We start from the raw sequence: 17,688 nt of genomic DNA, 5'->3' as shown, positions 1-17,688 counted from the left end.
ACAAAAGTTAGTAAATAATATTCATATAATTCAATTTTTCGCAATTTCCATACATTTCCATGCATTTAAATTTTATGAGGATTTTTTTTTCGCTTGATGTTTCGTTGTGTTTTTCTTCGTTTAAAAATTAAGCAGGAAAAAATTTTTTAAGTAGCGGATTTGCTTTATAATCTCTTTGAGGAATTAAACTTGGGTTTTTTCTTGAACATCTACAGAATTTTGACGACTAAATCTCTCGTTCGCTCATTTTTTTTTCAACATTTTGACTGACTGTGATTTACATTCCGTTTATAATTAAGATTAAAATACACTTATTATGCTTTTTATGTTTATACGTGAGTTATAGTTAAATAAATTAAAGCCATATTTATGCTTTTGTTTGTGGGTTTCCATTCGAAAACTCGCACAGAATACAAATTTTTGTGTGTGTGTGGGGCGGGAATTTAAAACCATTGCTGGCGTTTTTCTCTCTTTGTTTCTGGGAAATTAAATAGTGTTTAAGGACGCTAAGCAACAAAGACTCTCCTATAAATTAAATATCATTTGTTAGTTAGTGTGCCGTAAAATACATTTTTTGGAGGGGAGGGGGATGAATTTAACTGTTTGTGTGTTTCCAGTCTCGATTGGAGTTCTGCAGAACTTTGTAGATATCTTGTGCGGAAATTTCCTGATAGAGATTCTCACTGGGCGACCTCGAGTTTTCGCGGCGCTGTGAACGCGACGACGATCGCTGCATCATCGAGGGATCTCTGACTAATGGCATGCGTTCCCAGAAACGCAAAAGTGTGGGTTTTTGTCCCGTTTGATCCACCTGCCAACCGGGAGGCAGCCACCAAAATGGCGGTTTTGTGGTTGGAGACGCTGCGCTGGTTGTAGGCGGGGGCGGGGGCGTCGTTGTCGGCCCGAAATGCATCACGGAATATTGGTTTTCGTAGTGATTGTAACTGGGAGGCGCGAAACGAGTGCCCGACGCGACAGCAAAACTTTGCGCATTTTGCGCGGGAAAAGAAACGTCCGAACTGTAATCCGTGGGAAAACGAATTCTCGAGGATTCCTTCGGTTTTGTCGGATAATTCGGATGACGCAAGCGATTTTCCGTCACAATGCGATTAATTTCCTTAATTTGATTCAAAATGTGATCGTTATCGTGATCAACGGCAACCACCGATGGCTTCGGAGTCGTACTCGAGGTCAAGTGATGATACACAAACCGATTTGTCGAATCAAGATTTTCTAAATACGCTTCATTGTTTTCGTGTTTTATTACGTGTTCACGGTCTTTTGTTTCCGCGAAACGCTCGTTTGCGGGTCCTAACAATATTTTTTCCACATCTTCGATACCTGCAAGTGTGGTGGATTTTTTTTCTTCCTCCGGTTTCGCTGAACTCTGGGGCGTCACGATAAAAACGGGCGTCGATTCCGTCATTTCTTTACTAGTTTCATCGTCTGGCTGCGACGAAGGGAGCGGATAATCGATATCGGCTCCTCCGCTACTTTCCTCATTGGCATCCAGGGTGGTGTCGGGCTTCTGTGTTGTCGTGTCTTTCGCATCTGTCACGATAAACGATTCATTTTCCAGGAAGGAATCGTCCGAAATGTCATCCGTTTCGTTGCCGTAGTTGATCCATTCCATTTCGCCCGTCACTACTTCGCTAAATGGATCAAAGATGTCGCTCGTGTTGACTTTAACTTGGTTCATTGCCTCATAGGTGGCGTTTATGCTGGAATTATCGTCATTTGTGGCATTAAGCAGGGGAATTTCCGTCGAAAATTCGGAACTTGTGTCAATATCTGTCGCTAGGGTAGTGATGGCTGTAGAACTTTCGGATAAACCATCGACAGAAGATACTCCATCATCGTCTGTAGTGCTGCCCTGAGCTTCTGTGCTATCTGAACCCACGGATAAGGGGTTGTCTGTGGTACTACTTCTGTCGCCAGAGACGGTGCTACTTCCAGAGTCGTGGTTTCCAGGCGTTGTACTGGACTGTCTGTCGTCGTCGTTGTTGGCATCATCGCTGGTGTTGTCGGTCGCGGTTGTTGTTGGTTCGACAGTTGTTGTGGCATTTCCGGTTGATGCTTGAGCACTTTCACTCTCTTCAGTGGAATTCGTAATTTTCTCGACTGAAATGAAGCTAATAGTTCCTGCATCTGATTGCGAGTCATCATCATGAGGCGGCCGGTGGGGAGCCGGAAAGGGCAAGAGAGTTTCGTCGCCCGCCTTTAACGGGAGTGCTTCTTCCGGGTAGACAGCTTCGAACGTCAGCGGCAAATTAAGTTGGAACGGACCATCGCCCTCTTCTTCCTCGTAGTCGTAATCGTACAAATCGCCGCCATCTTCTTCGTTTGTGGGCGCGTTCGTTTGACTCGTAGTTTGACCAAGAAGCGCTTCGATTTTCTGTTTGATCGCTTCGTGTTCGTCGATTTTGACGATGGGGATGCAGCGCTTATGCGAGTCCAACTTGTGATCGGGCGGACAGGAAATTGAGGAACTCGACTGGAAATTGGGCGTTATGAATATTGACTTTGGTGTGATTTTCTTGGCTTTGTGATCCGGATGCGGGCCACTGTTGGCGGGCATTTGCCAGGCATCCCACGTGAGATGCTCGGGATTGCTCGCGAGCGGCTGTGACGTGATCGGAAGTGCAAGCAGAGACGACGTGAGATGGCACACAATGACGAAGAGGATCGGAATAACGTAATACAGTCGCATGTTGTTTGATTTCTTTTGTCGCACTTTCATTTTCATGATTTTTTTTTCGTCTTTAGAGCATCTTTTGATGAAGAGATCTGAAAAGAAAAGAAAAAAAACGTCTTATTAGAAGGAAATTTCTTCACGGAAGGCACAAAAAAGAGACATTGTTCTCGCAGCAGCATACCTGGACCCGACAAGAATCAATAAACGATTGCGCAAATGACGGTTACCAAACAAATAGAATGACAATAACAATAAAACAGGAGATTATAAAGGTAAAAAAAAATATCAATGAACGTTTTCACATCATAAATGGCCCATAAAATGTCAGGTATTATGTCAACTTTTCATTATACCGTAATGCTTCTTTATGAAAGGGTCAGGTATGTGGCAAAAAATATTTTTTATTATTATCATTTTCGCACAAAAGCCGGATTAAGGGCCACCTATATTATCACAATTTACGAAAATTGTAACAAAAATCACACAAAAAACGAGAAAAATTGCAATTAAACGACTCATTTATTATTAAATTTAAAGTGTGAAGGTAAACGAGCTCTCTCGGTAATGACCCATTCATAATCGAGCTGACCTCACCTCGTCACACAAAAAAATATAATTTTTCGTGAAAATTAGCGTCTTAATTTTTTTTTTTTGGCAAACCTCAAAGTGCCATGATATTATTACATTATTTTTTGTTTTATTTTTCTCAAGTGGGTGTGAAAAGTCAAAAATAGAAATAAATGTCTTATTTCATTCATTCATAAATTTTCAATGAGATGTAGCAAGTGTTCGCGTTTGATATATTAAATAATTTTAACACAACAAAAAAAAAAAAAATAAAATAAGAATTTAATCTTATGCTAAGTCTCGGTGAGTAGTAGATGAGATCCAATTAATTACGATATGATAAATTTAGGTATGAAAAAGGGAAAAAACACTTTATTTAACGCACTTTATTTGCTTTTTCCTTGTTTTTACATCAAATGAAATTCAATTTGGAACCGACAACAGATCTCACGTAGCAGCAAAGTAAATTTATACAGTAAAATAATGTAAAATAAAGTAAAGTATAAAGACGAGAAAGTGTCTCTCTGATGTTTTAAAATTGATCAAAGAACATATTATTGCCAGTGAACGACTGTCTATCGTGTCTGATATGCTGCGTATTAGGGATCATAGAAATTTTTAATTTTTATTTGATCGTCTTCAGATCGTTTTGTATTTATCTTTGTTTAATTTTGCCAAAAATAAAAAGTTTTGGCGAAAAAATTTTATATTTTCACAAAATTAATTTTCAAAAAAAAAAAAAAAAATAAAATAAAATAAAATAAAAAAATAAATAAAATAAAAAAATAATTAAATAAAATAAAATAAATAAAAAAATTAAATTTAATATCTAAATTTTTTTCTTCAAAAATTAAAAATAAATCCTTTAATAAATTAAAACAATTTAATTTTTTTTATAATACCTAATTTTTATATTAGGATTATTTCATCAAGGTGCAAAAAAAAAAATAAAATTTTAAAAATGCGAATCAAGGTCCTTTAACAAGCCTTGAGAACCTTTATCAATAAAAAAATAGAGAGACTCAGCTCCGTTATTTTTTTTTAACAGTCTTTCAGCCTTTTTACCAAAATTTCGAACCGTTAAGGCTTTGGAATTTTTAAGATTTAAGCGAATTTTTGAGATATTTAGTCACTTTAAAAATTATTTCAAATGCAAAATGTTAAAAATCTTTGGAACGAATGCAAAATTTCTGATGAAATTAGACCATTTTTCACATTTAACTCTTGAAAATTAATCTCAACGGCCTCATTTCAACAGAAAATTTGCCTTCTTTTTAAAATTTTTCATGTAGAATAATTTTTGAAGTTTTTAAAATTTCAAAAAATCCCCCAAATTTTTAACATTTGAACCTTTACATCTTCAAAAATTCGAAATTTTTCTAAATTTTAGTACCATAATTAGGTAGAAAATATGAACAAATATCATAAAAAATATTTTTAACAAAATAATTTGATTTTTGGATTTAAATTGAGACTCTCAAAATTAATTAAAATTACTTATTTTTACCTCATTTTCAACTAAATATTAAATTTTTTTTTTCAGAATCCCTACTACGTACGATAAATACTGTCAGATATATAATGAAGCAAATGCAAATAAAAGATACTTCTACGTCTACCAGCGAGTTAAGAAGAAGAAGTTAGAAATAGAAAAGAAAGTTTTTTTTTCTCTTACATCAACGTTGACTTTTTTTTTGTCTTGTCAAGCACGTCGGTTGTTGTTGTATAAATATTTAAGCCGCACATAGGAAGTCTGTTGAGAAGAAATGCAAGTCGTTTATTTACTTTTTAATCACACATCACTGACTGATTGACTGACTTTCTGAAAAATTCACTTGTTTATTTTAATCGTATGTGCTACCTACGACGAAAGACGACACATCAAGTGCAGCAGTCTACTTTAAATTTTTCGAGTTGTTTTTAGAAATCAATCAATTATGTGCTAGACAAAACTTTTGCTCTTTTCTTCTTTTTTTTACATTCAAAGAAGAGACAAAAACACGGAAAACTCAAGTTTTTTTTTGCATTAGTTGATTAAATTGATCGATATTCCAGTTCTCGGTGCCTTTCATGATGATTCGCACACACACACAAAAAATGCCCTTGAAACGTTCTTTCGAAAGTTTTTTCTGCCCCGTGGCCATTTTTAGAACACATTAGAACGTTCTTATTCATCCAACCGGTTGCGGTTACTCGAACATTTGCATGCTACCTGACTTTTCAATCGTTTTGTGTTACAGAACGGCTTTTAGTGCCAACCTGTTTGCGGCTCGTGGTGAAGGTGATTGAATAAAATACATTACTTTTCGCATACCTGCTACCCATTTTCACCTCTGACACCAATTAAAAATTCCAATTAAATGCCATTTTATTTGCGCCGAAGAATTCCCGATGTCAAGGCCTCAATTCAATTTGGAAATTAATTAAGCCGACACTAACGAGCGAATCATTAGAAATATAAGACAGACGTCGCTCGTTATGAACTTTCAATTTCATTTGCTTGGAATTTCTTTCGATTAACATAAAAAAAAAAATTTTTTTTTGGTCTGGACCAAAACGAATTCTTTCGATTTGATTGCCATAATTAAAAAAAAATTAAGAGGAAAGGTTATTGATCGATCGATCGCTATCTCTCTTCACATGAGATATCTGTCTGCCAAGTCATACTTTCCATACATTTCGTGTCTAATTGATGAATTAATGAATAGAAATTATAATTATTCCAGTGTATTTAAATGCCTTGGCATTGCTACCACTTTTATTTTCTACTCAAGTATTTAGGCCACGTGCAATTTTGATGATTGATTTGGACAATCCGCTAGAGAGGAATATTTTTTTCCGTGGATTTTTATCGTTTTTTGGTTGAAAATCGAAAAATTTCGTGGCATGAACGGCTCTAGTGAACTACGTCAATGATCTGCTTAACATTTTTAAGCAATTTAAAACCGATTAATGCATTGTCTGTTTAATTTTAATGCATGCGAGCCTACAAAAACATGAGAAATCACCAAAAACACTCTCCATTTCTTTTTTTGTTGTATTTAAATTTCTTTCGTATCAAAATGCATGCTTAACAATTTGTTTTTGCTTTCATGTCTTTATGTCGTGTGGAATATTTTTACATTTGCTCGTGCATAAGTAATTCAATACTACTAGCGTGGCTGCCCTGCTACTAATATTAATATTGACAACATTTTAAACGAATAATTAATTTATGTTGCCGTTGGGTAGGCGATGTTTCATTTTGTGGCGCCAGAATTTTTAAACATTTATTTCGCTTGTTGTGAGAAATTTTTTCTTATTTTATTTAAAAAAAATTAAAAAATAGGAAAATAATTTTTTTTCTAATTTTCTATGCGTTCTCAGGAAGAATTTTTAATATCACAAAAAAATTTAAAAAATTTTGTAAAATTTTTTGAATATTTTTAATTTAATTTTATTAATAAATTTTTATTTTATTTAATTTTTTTTATATAAATTTGTTTTTTTTTTTTACTTTTTTCATTTTTTTTAATTAAAAATGGTCAAATCAGTAAAATTGATCTTCAAAAATATTTAAATTTTCAATAAAAAAATAAATTGTGCGTCGGTTTAAAATAAAGCCTTCAAAATTTTCATAAGAATTTTTTCTTTAATTAATTTAATTAAAAAATTAAATTATTTTTCTTTAATTATTTATTATTTTTTGAAAATAAATTAATTTTTTTTATTTAAATAAAAAAAAATTATTTAATTTACTTAAATTTAATGAATATATTTTCAAATTTTCTTTTTAAAAAAACCAATTTGTCTAAAATTAAAGAATATTAATATAAAATGAAAATTTCGATTTGTTTCGATGTTCAAAGCTTAGAAAATAAAAAAAAAATAAAAATAAATTAAAAATAAATAAAATTATTTTTTTGTTGACTTAACAGGAAGAAAAGAAATTCAGAGGATGTTCATTGAACTTTTCTCCGTATTTTTTTATTATTAGAAAAAAATTGAGACCACCTCATTTCCGATCTTCCTAGAAAGTTGTCGGTCCATTTTATTTCTTTTTCACCGAAACATCTCACTAAGACATGTTGTTGCAACAATAGTCTATTATTTTTCTCGTGCCACCTGTATCGAACACACAAAAAGGAAAAAACCTGAGAATGAGTGTGGCATTGTAATCTAAAAGTAATTGTATCCCGACAAAGTACATTAATTAAATCTAAAGACACTTGAATGCACTTAACACCTTGTTTGCCAATTTTATTACCCATAGAGAGAGAGAGAAAGAGAGTATGTGGTTGTTTATTGCAATGTACACATGTCTCCGTGTGCGTACCTTTTGTAAAGTAATTCAATATCTTCATTATGTCGTTCGGGTTGTCAATGGTGATGCCTTAACTAAAGTTATATTATTATTATTATTATGTTGTTATTGTCGTCGTCGACGATGTCGTTGTTATAAAATTGTTATAAATTGCTAGTTCAAAACAATTGGCAACGACGTTTATGGGTAAACACGAACGTTTTATTACACACGTTATTATTTGCATGTATGAAAAAGGAAATCCTTCTGATTGAAATTGAAAGTGTAAAATACTTGAAGAAAGAGACGAGAGGCAACGACAACACATTGACGCCTCTTTGTCAGACGTAGCACTAGACAGGTGTGGTAGATGCGTCATTTTATAAGATAAAAAATTATTTCGAGAGTGTGAGATAAATAGACAGATCTAGTGGATCGATTATGTATTTTTTTTTTCAATTCAATTGTCTCAGAAGATAAGTTGTTGATTGTCAATCAAAATAATGAATATAATATTGAAAAGTGATGAGATTTGCTCGATTTTGAAGAATTTCATTTGTTTAAAAAAAAAATAAATTAAATTAAAGAGATATTGCTATGAGAATAAAATTTTATGAGAAGTTAAAAGAAAATAAATTAAAATTAAATAAAAAAATAAAACAAATAAATAAATAAATTAAAGTGGTAATAATTTTATTTTTATAAATTTTTGATTTTTAAATAAAAATATAGAAATTATTTAAAAATAAAAATTTAATTTAATTTAAGATGAATTAAAAAATTTTATATTTTATTAAAAAAAAAATAAATAAAAATTATTTAAAAAAAAAAATTTTTTTTAAAATCTTTTATGTATTTTTAAATTAAATAATTAAAAATTTAATTTAATTAGGTGCTTAAGCCTTAAGGTATTTTCTAAACTTTTATTTTTTTTTAAATAAATATAAATTGAAAAAAAAATAAATAAACGAATAAAAAATTAAAATTAGTAATAAAAAATCAAATTAAATAAAAATTGAAAAATAAGTTTTTAATCTTTCATTTTTTTAGAATTTAAAATATTTTTAAATCCTTTATTTTTAAATATTTTTTCCGTTTATTTTTATATTTATTTTTTTTACATAAAATTAGTAAATTTTATATTTATTTAATATCATTTTACGTCAACTTCTTAAGTTTCCAGCAAAACTACGAGAAACACACAGAAGCATCATCTCCGACAGGGGAATTACAACAATAAAAGTTATTATTATTATCTATTAAAATAAAATCACAGTTAAAAAAGTCGTAAAATCGAAGAGAAAAAAAAAACTTTACACACAAACATTTTTACGACAAACTAATTTTGTAACAAGACATAAAAATAGTCGTATAAATAAACAATTCAATTGATTTTCTACACATGTGTCACGCTTCATCACAACTATTATTTTACGACACACCAGGAGGAGATAGTAAAAATATACAATATTCGACCTTGAACTCTGTCTCTTTTTCTCTCGCTTGTCAAACAGCTCATCTCGAACAAATAAAAATGTAAAAAAAATAACAATTTTTCATATTTTATTACAATACAATGGCACAGCATCACCAGCAGCAGCACTTTATGCCCATATTTATGATAATGATAAATTCCTCACAAATCATCACAAACACCCGTGGAACAAAAGGCTTCAATCGTCCGTCATCGTCGTCGTCGTCGCATGTCAGAGTGCTTCGCCGAAGAGTCCGATTGATTGTTTTGTTTAAACAACAACGAAAAGAAAGAAAAATTCATGATGCTGCATTTTTCATACACATAAAAAAATCTATTTATCTGTCTATCGCTCACTGGCGATGATGTTGTCATGACGCAGCAAGTTTCTAAGCCTCTAATGAAGTTGCTTTATACATTTTTTTTAAAATTTTTTTGGTAGATTGAAACGAAATTGTGAGATGACTATTATTGTGATGAAGTTTCACCGAAAAATGTTTTTTGAACGAAAAAAAAGTAAAAATCCCACATAAAAATGTAAGTCTATTATTAGAGCATGCGATAACAATTTCTTAGCTTTGGTATCGTATGACAATGAAAGAAATTAATTTAATGCTCAAGTGGTAATTGGAGCTGATTGTAATTAAATTAATTTTAGTTTGTAATGAATTTTTCAACGAAGAAAAAATTTCCAGTAAAGGTTAAAATACTTGAAAAAGCAAATAATTGCTAAAAAATTTATAAATGAAATTTAATTTATAATTAGGTACATGAAATTTTTTTATTGAATTACAATTTCTTAAAAAAATCAGAAAAATTAATTTAAGTAAAATTTTTTCATTAAAAATTAATTTTTAGAAAAATAATTTTAGTTAAAAAAAAAAATAAAAATAATTTTCTAAAATTTCTAAAATTTTTTTTTTCAACAAATTCACAAAAATATAAATTAAACAAGAAAATATTTGAATCTAATGCAAAATTTATTTAATTTCCAAAGATTATTTTTTAATTAAAAATTTTCAAAAATTTTAATTGAAAAAATTGTAAAACAAATTTTAATTAAAATTAAAAATTAATTTTAATTATTTTTTTAGTGAAAAATTAAAAAAAAATAGTAAATAATAAATTAAAATAATAAATTAAAAAAAATAATTTTATTTTTAACTCAAATATTAAAAAAAATTTTAAAATTTTTTATTAAAAAATAAATTTATTTAAAAAATTTAAATAAACGTAGTACTTTTTAAAAATTAAAATTTTCAAAATAATTTTTTAATCTTATATTATTTTTAAATTTAAAATATTTTTAAATCTTTGTGATTTTAAAATATTTTAAATGGAATATATTGAGCTTATTGAAGAAAAAAACAGAATAAAAAATTTTCAATTAAATATAAATTTTCCGAGAAATGGGAAAACAAGCTCAAAACGGGGTTTTCATAACTTCCGTTATTTTTAAAAAAAGTTATTTTGGAAATTTTTTATTTTTAAATATTTTTTTTTTTTTCTTTTTTTACATAAAATTAGTTGATTTTATATTTATTTAATATCATTTTACGTCAACTTCTTAAGTTTCCAGCAAAACTACGAGAAACACACAGAAGCATCATCTCCGACAGGGGAATTACAACAATAAAAGTTATTATTATTATCTATTAAAATAAAATCACAGTTAAAAAAGTCGTAAAATCGAAGAGAAAAAAAAAAAACTTTACACACAAACATTTTTACGACAAACTAATTTTGTAACAAGACATAAAAATAGTCGTATAAATAAACAATTCAATTGATTTTCTACACATGTGTCACGCTTCATCACAACTATTATTTTACGACACACCAGGAGGAGATAGTAAAAATATACAATATTCGACCTTGAACTCTGTCTCTTTTTCTCTCGCTTGTCAAACAGCTCATCTCGAACAAATAAAAATGTAAAAAAATAACAATTTTTCATATTTTATTACAATACAATGGCACAGCATCACCAGCAGCAGCACTTTATGCCCATATTTATGATAATGATAAATTCCTCACAAATCATCACAAACACCCGTGGAACAAAAGGCTTCAATCGTCCGTCATCGTCGTCGTCGTCGCATGTCAGAGTGCTTCGCCGAAGAGTCCGATTGATTGTTTTGTTTAAACAACAACGAAAAGAAAGAAAAATTCATGATGCTGCATTTTTCATACACACATAAAAAAATCTATTTATCTGTCTATCGCTCACTGGCGATGATGTTGTCATGACGCAGCAAGTTTCTAAGCCTCTAATGAAGTTGTTTTATACATTTTTTTTTTATTTTTTTGGTAGATTGAAACGAAATTGAGAGATGACTATTATTGTGATGAAGTTTCACCGAAAATGTTTTTTTGGACGAAAAAAAAAGTAAAAATCCCACATAAAAATGTAAGTCTATTATTAGAGCATGCGATAACAATTTCTTAGCTTTGGTATCGTATGACAATGGAAGAAATTAATTTAATGCTCAAGTGGTAATTGGAGCTGATTGTAATTAAATTAATTTTAGTTTGTAATGAATTTTTCAACGAAGAGAGAAAATTTCCAGTAAAGGTTATAAATAAAATTTGAAAAAAATTTATAAATGAAATTTAATTTATAATTAGGTACATGAAATTTTTTTATTGAATTACAATTTCTTAAAAAAATCAGAAAAATTAATTTAAGTAAAATTCAGAAAAAAAAAATTCATTAAAAATTAAAAATTTGAAAAAAATAGATATTTAATTAAAAAAAAAAATAAAAATAATTTAATTTCTAAAATTTTTTTTTCAACAAATTCACAAAAATATAAATTAAACAAGAAAATAAATAAAATAAAAATATTAAATAAAATTTTTTTTTCGTTTTTTTGTGAATCTATGCAAAATTTATTTAATTTCCAAAAATTATTTTTTAATTAAAAATTTACAAAATTGTTAATTAAAAAAATTGTAAAACAAATTTTAATTTAAATTGAAAATTAATTTTAATTATTTTTTTTAGTGAAAAAATTAAAAAAATAATAAAAATAAATTAAAAATAATAAATTAAAAAAAAAATAATTTTATTTTTAACTCAAATATTAAAAAAATTCCATTAAAATTATTATAAAAAAAATTAATTAAAAAAAAATATTTGTCAATAATTAATTTTTCAACCTGATATCAATGAAAAAAATTCCAGAAGTGAAATACATCACGTTGCGATTAATAAAGACATTAACCTGCCGATCTCTGTCGAACAAAAAAAAAATACATTGTTGTCAACTTGTAAACTTCCATTGTATTCAAATTTCTTCCATGCATTTTGTCAACCAATTACCTCCAAAATGGAAGTCGCATTTATTTATTTAGTAACACAGGCAATAAAACGCTTCTTTTGAACGTTCCTACCGCAAAAAGAAATCAATCATGTGAAAGAACGAAAACACAAACAATTTCTCGTATTAATCGTTCAATCGATTGATTTACGCAAAAAATCACGTTCGGCATTGCTGTTAAATTTGTATTTGAACATTCTTTGCGTGAAGTTATTCGACTTTTTTTTTCATCTTGACTTTTAACGCGTTTGTTTTTCTCTTTTTTGCTTTGATAAGCAAAATAAACGAGATTCACGCAATTATCACGAAGGTCGCAAGTTAGCTTAATCTGCCCACATCCAGAAGTGAGTGCCATTATTTTCACATCAGTCAGCCAAAAAGGCCAATGAGCGGCAATTAATCACAGATCATCGTTAGAGAACGAGAAATAAACAAAAAAAAAAACAATAAATTTATTGCTAGAGTCGGTCTATCTCTCTTATCACGTTGAAAATATTTTTGTTCGTTCCGGTCAGTCTCGTTGACAAACTCGCACTGCACGAGAAACGAGCATGAGAATAGTAATAAATATTATGATTGATGATGATTCGATCAGTGGTTACGATTTCTGTTTTCTATTTGATTAAACTTGCATTTGTAAACGGAATCGATGAGAAAAAACGAGAGAATTGTAATTTAATGAGGCATCCGAATGCAAATTATTATTTTTTTTCATGCCCACACTTGTTTGTTCGGTGATGTAATAAAAATAATAAATAATTATTTGCGGGATGTTATTACCTTTTTTCCTGTGATCTCGATGCCGGTGGGAATTTTCCGTAATTTTTTTTTGGAACACAAAAAACACTCGAATTTTCGTAAGTAATTATTTTTAGCGAAAATTATTTTTTTTTCTTTAATTATGATTAAAATTCGAACAAATAAACACTAACAAATTAAATAAATTATAACAAAACACACATTTTCTAGATTGTTTCTGATTGACAGCTAAAGTGTTACTGAACACACACGAGAGGAAGAGACCAGAAATGAATTAGTGTCTGTATTAATAACCGTTTTGTAGGTGTTTGTGTCTCCTCCATACACAGACACACAAAAACACCCATACTGACATAAACAAAGGACAATTGAGGTAGGCAGGCAGGTAGAAAAAAAAATCTGTCCCTTGTAAGAAGAACTGCAACAATTGTCACGTGTAGTCGCTCTTTCTCTCTCGTTCTTTCTCTCCAGTCTGTTTCTGTCATATTTTTTCGTGTGTGTCGTGTTGGTTTGTGATTTATTTACTGAAGTACATAATAATAACTGGACCATTGTTCGGTAGTATTGGTAATTGATTACTTTCGGAGGAGCATGATGTATTTGTTATGAGAGGATTTTTTCTTTCTTCTTTTTTTTTTATTTTGTGTCAATGGACATTTTTGAACCGGGAAAAACGAACAATGGACCACACAATGGAATTTGTCACAGGTGGTAATGGATATAAAATATAGAGTGACAGACGTTTTGATTAATTACTCGGAAAAGTTGTTAAATGGTGTTTTGATCGTGCGTCACATTGGCTTTGAATGGGCTTGAAGGATTTTTAATTTAGCTTAAAATTTAATTTTGTACGCTGGGGGAGAGAGTGGATCAATCATGTGGGCAGAATTTTACCAAAAAGGTGCCTAATTAGTAAAGTTGCTGAGCATTATTTGATTTTTTTTGACAAATAATGACTTTTTTTTATCCAGTTTTTAGCTTTTTAGGGTAAATTAAATCTTTTAGAGTCCAATAATTTTTTTTAAATTTATTAAAATTCTAAATTCTCGATATATTTAAAAATTTATTATCGAACATTTGTTCGAAAAAATATTTTTAAAGTAGTTTTTAACCATAAATTAAATTTAAATTAATTAATTTTTTAATTAAATTAATTTTAAATTTTTGATTTTATTTAATATAATTTTAATGAATTAAATTATTTAAATTAATTATTTTATTAATTTTAATTGTTTTAATGAATTTAATAAATTAATTTAAAATTATTAATTTTTTTTGTTGATTTGATATTAATTTAATTGTTATTGAATTTAATTATTAAGCAATTAATTATTATTTAAATAATTAAATTAAATAAAAATTATGTAAATAATAATTTATAATTAATTTAAATAATTTTACTCATCTCTTTTTTACTAAAAAAGAAAAATCGTTTTATTAATAAATTAATTAATTAACTTTAATTAAAATTAAAATAAAAATTATTGATATTTAATTTAAAATTTATGATCTAAAATTCATTTTTTTACCACAAAATTTAAGAAAATAATATAAAAAAAAATATTTTTTTTTCTATTTTACAGAATTCATAACTTACATTTTTAATCTCCAATTAAAATTCAAAATTTCCCTTTTTTCACAAACACAAAAAAATCTCTTCTGTTACTCTTATCTGACCACTTTACCGCATCACTGTCACAACCAGACTAAACATAAAATCAAACCCACATATGTGAGACAATTTTCCCGTTCAGAAACACTCGCCATTCACACAAATCCACCACCGCACTTGCCTACATGTACCGAAAAAGAGACAAAACAACAACAAGTACCCTTGAATCATGAACAAGTCCCGCGCGCTTTTCCCTGCACGAGTGTGTGGTGTTTTTGTTGTGATTGTCGTCTAACTACAAAAGTGTCATCACTTATTCACAAAAAAAAAAAAATAATAGAAGAAGAAAACTTCTTGCCAATTCATTATTTTATTACAGAAAACTGGTCGCACGCTCGCAGGTACCTCACAGGTGGTGGCAAAAAAAAATACGTTTTTCGTCGTTGTGTTTGCATTACGCGTCGACGGTTGCTGCCGAGATGACGCGAAGTCAAACTAATTTGAAACACAAACAAAAACAAAAGAGCGTATTTTCCCGAGATGCGGTACGCAAGGCATGAGTCAGCAACGTGAGCATCGTAAACATCATTCAAAACCCAAAAAATAAAATAAAATAAAAAATTAGATGAAAGAAGATTTTTAGAAATAATATTTGTTTCTCACTCGAAAGCACGCATTTCTGCGCGCGCGAATTCGTTTATGAGCTAAAAACCCAAGGCTAGACCCGAACATTATGAGTATATGTGAAATTTATGGTCGTAACTCGGTCTATTTACTTTTCAATCATCAAATTTTACATAATATTTGGCACAAAATTACGGCAGCAGGCAAATAATCAAAAAGAGGCAAATCGCTGCCAAAATCACATTTTGTGTGTGCGTGCGTGTGTTCTGAGTTAGACAACATGGTGTTTCCTGTTTTTCAGCAGATGAATCATTTTTTTGGGTTCTTCAATGCAGGACCATGGGGAACTTTTATATTGAAAAGTTTTTTAATTTTCAGGTTTTTCAATTTTTAAATTCATTTTTTAATTAAAATAAAAATTATAAAATCTGCTCTAAATTAATTTCAAATTTCTTATCCCAATAATTTTTATTAAAAGTATTTTTTTTATTCGAAATAATTTTTTTCAGAAATTTTAATTATTCGAAAATTGAAATTTTTCGAAAATGAAATTTGTATCGAAATTGAAATTAATCGAAAATTGAAATTTTTTCGAAATTAAAATTATTCGAAAATTGAAATTTTTTGAAAATGAATTTTTTTTTCGAAATTGAAATTTTTGGAAAATGAAGTTTTTTCGAAATTGAAATTATTCGAAGTTGAAATTATTCGAAAATTGAAATTTTTTCGAAATTAAAATTTTTCGAAGTTAAAATTTTTTTATAAAATCAAATTTTTCGAAAAAATTATCGAAAATTTATTTTTTTTTTAAAAGTTTTTTTTTTAAACCAAAAATTTATATTAAATAAAAAAAACATTTAAAAAATCGGTTCTTTTTATTAAAATTTTCCACTCAAGTGTTTCATTCCCACAGTTCAGCTCGCGCGACATGCGGACAAAATCCAAAATTTTATGAATGAATATTTCCTTCACACTTTCTTACATTTTATTTACATTGCACACGTTCGTTTGGCAGCAGCGGTAATTACGAGTTCCGTTCGCACATCTGTGCAAAAAAAAATAGAAAAAAATACAAAGTTTGCCACAAAAATAGACGGAAAAATATTAAATTCACAAAGTCAAAGTTGTTTATTGTTATTATGATTGTTATATCATAAAGTGTTTATAGCAAAAAGTATTATTGAGATTTGCGTCAGTTGACGAGAGACACGAGATGAATGAACAAACTCTTTAACAACATGACAGTTTTCAGTTTATTTTTGTAAATAAAGTGCTGCCAGAAGTGTGTGTGTTTACTCAAAAAAATGAAAAAAAAAAAATAATTAAAATGAGAAGAAAAAAAAAACAGTAGACTGTCAGTCAGCCATCCGCAGAATAACAAGCATCAAACAAATCATTAGTCGAGTTATCTACGAACGACAGTCAAGTCGACAGATGGAAGAATTAAGCACTTTTGTGTGCATTTATCGAAAGAAAAACAAGATTTTCGAGTGTAAATTGAAGCTGACGTAAAATTTTTTGTTATTTTTTCATTTGCCGTTTCGCAGGCAGTCATTATTAATCAAATCCTGCTTGATCTAATCAATGACTGTTGAAGTTAGTTAACAGCGCGTGTAATGAATTTGCCGCTTGCCAAATGTTCGTCTCGCTCTCCTCATTCCTCATTTTTCTTGCTCGTTGATCCTTTTTTCGTGCTGCAAAAATTTTCGGGAGAAATTTGGTCCGTTACAAATATTTTGTGCTAAAAGTGTTCACATTGTTCGAGATTGGTTTTATGAATATTTTAGGCATTCTCGGTAACGTTAAATAATAAATTGGACAGAATTTCGGTGCGGTTTTGATTGAGTTTCAGTGTGTTTGCTTGTGCACCGGAGTTGAATAATGGAATGTACCTCCCAGTGGGAAGGAAATGATTTTTTAAGGCCATTTGATTTTTATAGGAATTATTTTTTAATTTTTTATTTAAAAAAAATATTTTTTAAAAATTTTCTCAAAAAAATTAATATTTGAAAAAATAATTCATTTTTTTAACAAAAAATAAATAAATAAGTTTTCATTAAAATATTTAAAAATTGAAAAAAAAAATTTTTTTTTTCTTTTAATTTTCTTAAAAAATACTTTATGATTTTTTTTAATAAAAAAATTAAAATTTGTTAAAAAATATTTTTTAATTTTCTTAAAAAAAATATAAAAAAAAATTAAAAAAATTCCTATTTGAAAATTAAATAGATATTTTTTGAATTATTTTTCTCAAAAAAAAAAAAAAAAAAATAAATAAATAAAAATACAAAAAAATTAAAAATTAAATAAAATAATAATTTAGGAAAAATTTCTTTTGAGAAACTAAAAATA

At 28.7% G+C, this 17,688-nt stretch overlaps 1 protein-coding gene across 2 annotated transcripts in view; it reads right to left on the bottom strand.

Moving 5' to 3' along the window:
* Positions 1-45: 45 nt before the first annotated feature.
* The window catches only part of LOC134838116 (protein folded gastrulation), a 75,303-nt gene continuing 57,660 nt past the window's right edge, over positions 46-17,688 (bottom strand). Inside the window, exons 1-2 of one of the 2 annotated variants that reach the window (XM_063853578.1) lie at positions 13,122-13,291; positions 46-2,787 (exon numbers count right to left, since the gene is read on the bottom strand). In XM_063853578.1, the coding sequence (XP_063709648.1) occupies positions 596-2,746 (2,151 nt within the window). In that variant the 5' untranslated portion in view covers positions 2,747-2,787; positions 13,122-13,291 and the 3' untranslated portion in view covers positions 46-595. Of the gene's footprint in view, positions 2,788-13,121; positions 13,292-17,688 lie in introns of those variants that run through there. The other variant, XM_063853577.1, reaches the window with a different exon arrangement.

Source organism: Culicoides brevitarsis, chromosome 1 (assembly GCF_036172545.1).
Source record: "Culicoides brevitarsis isolate CSIRO-B50_1 chromosome 1, AGI_CSIRO_Cbre_v1, whole genome shotgun sequence".
Lineage (NCBI taxonomy): Eukaryota > Metazoa > Arthropoda > Insecta > Diptera > Ceratopogonidae > Culicoides > Culicoides brevitarsis.
Note: the sequence above shows the minus strand (reverse complement) of the source record. Positions and strands in the feature narration are given on the sequence as shown.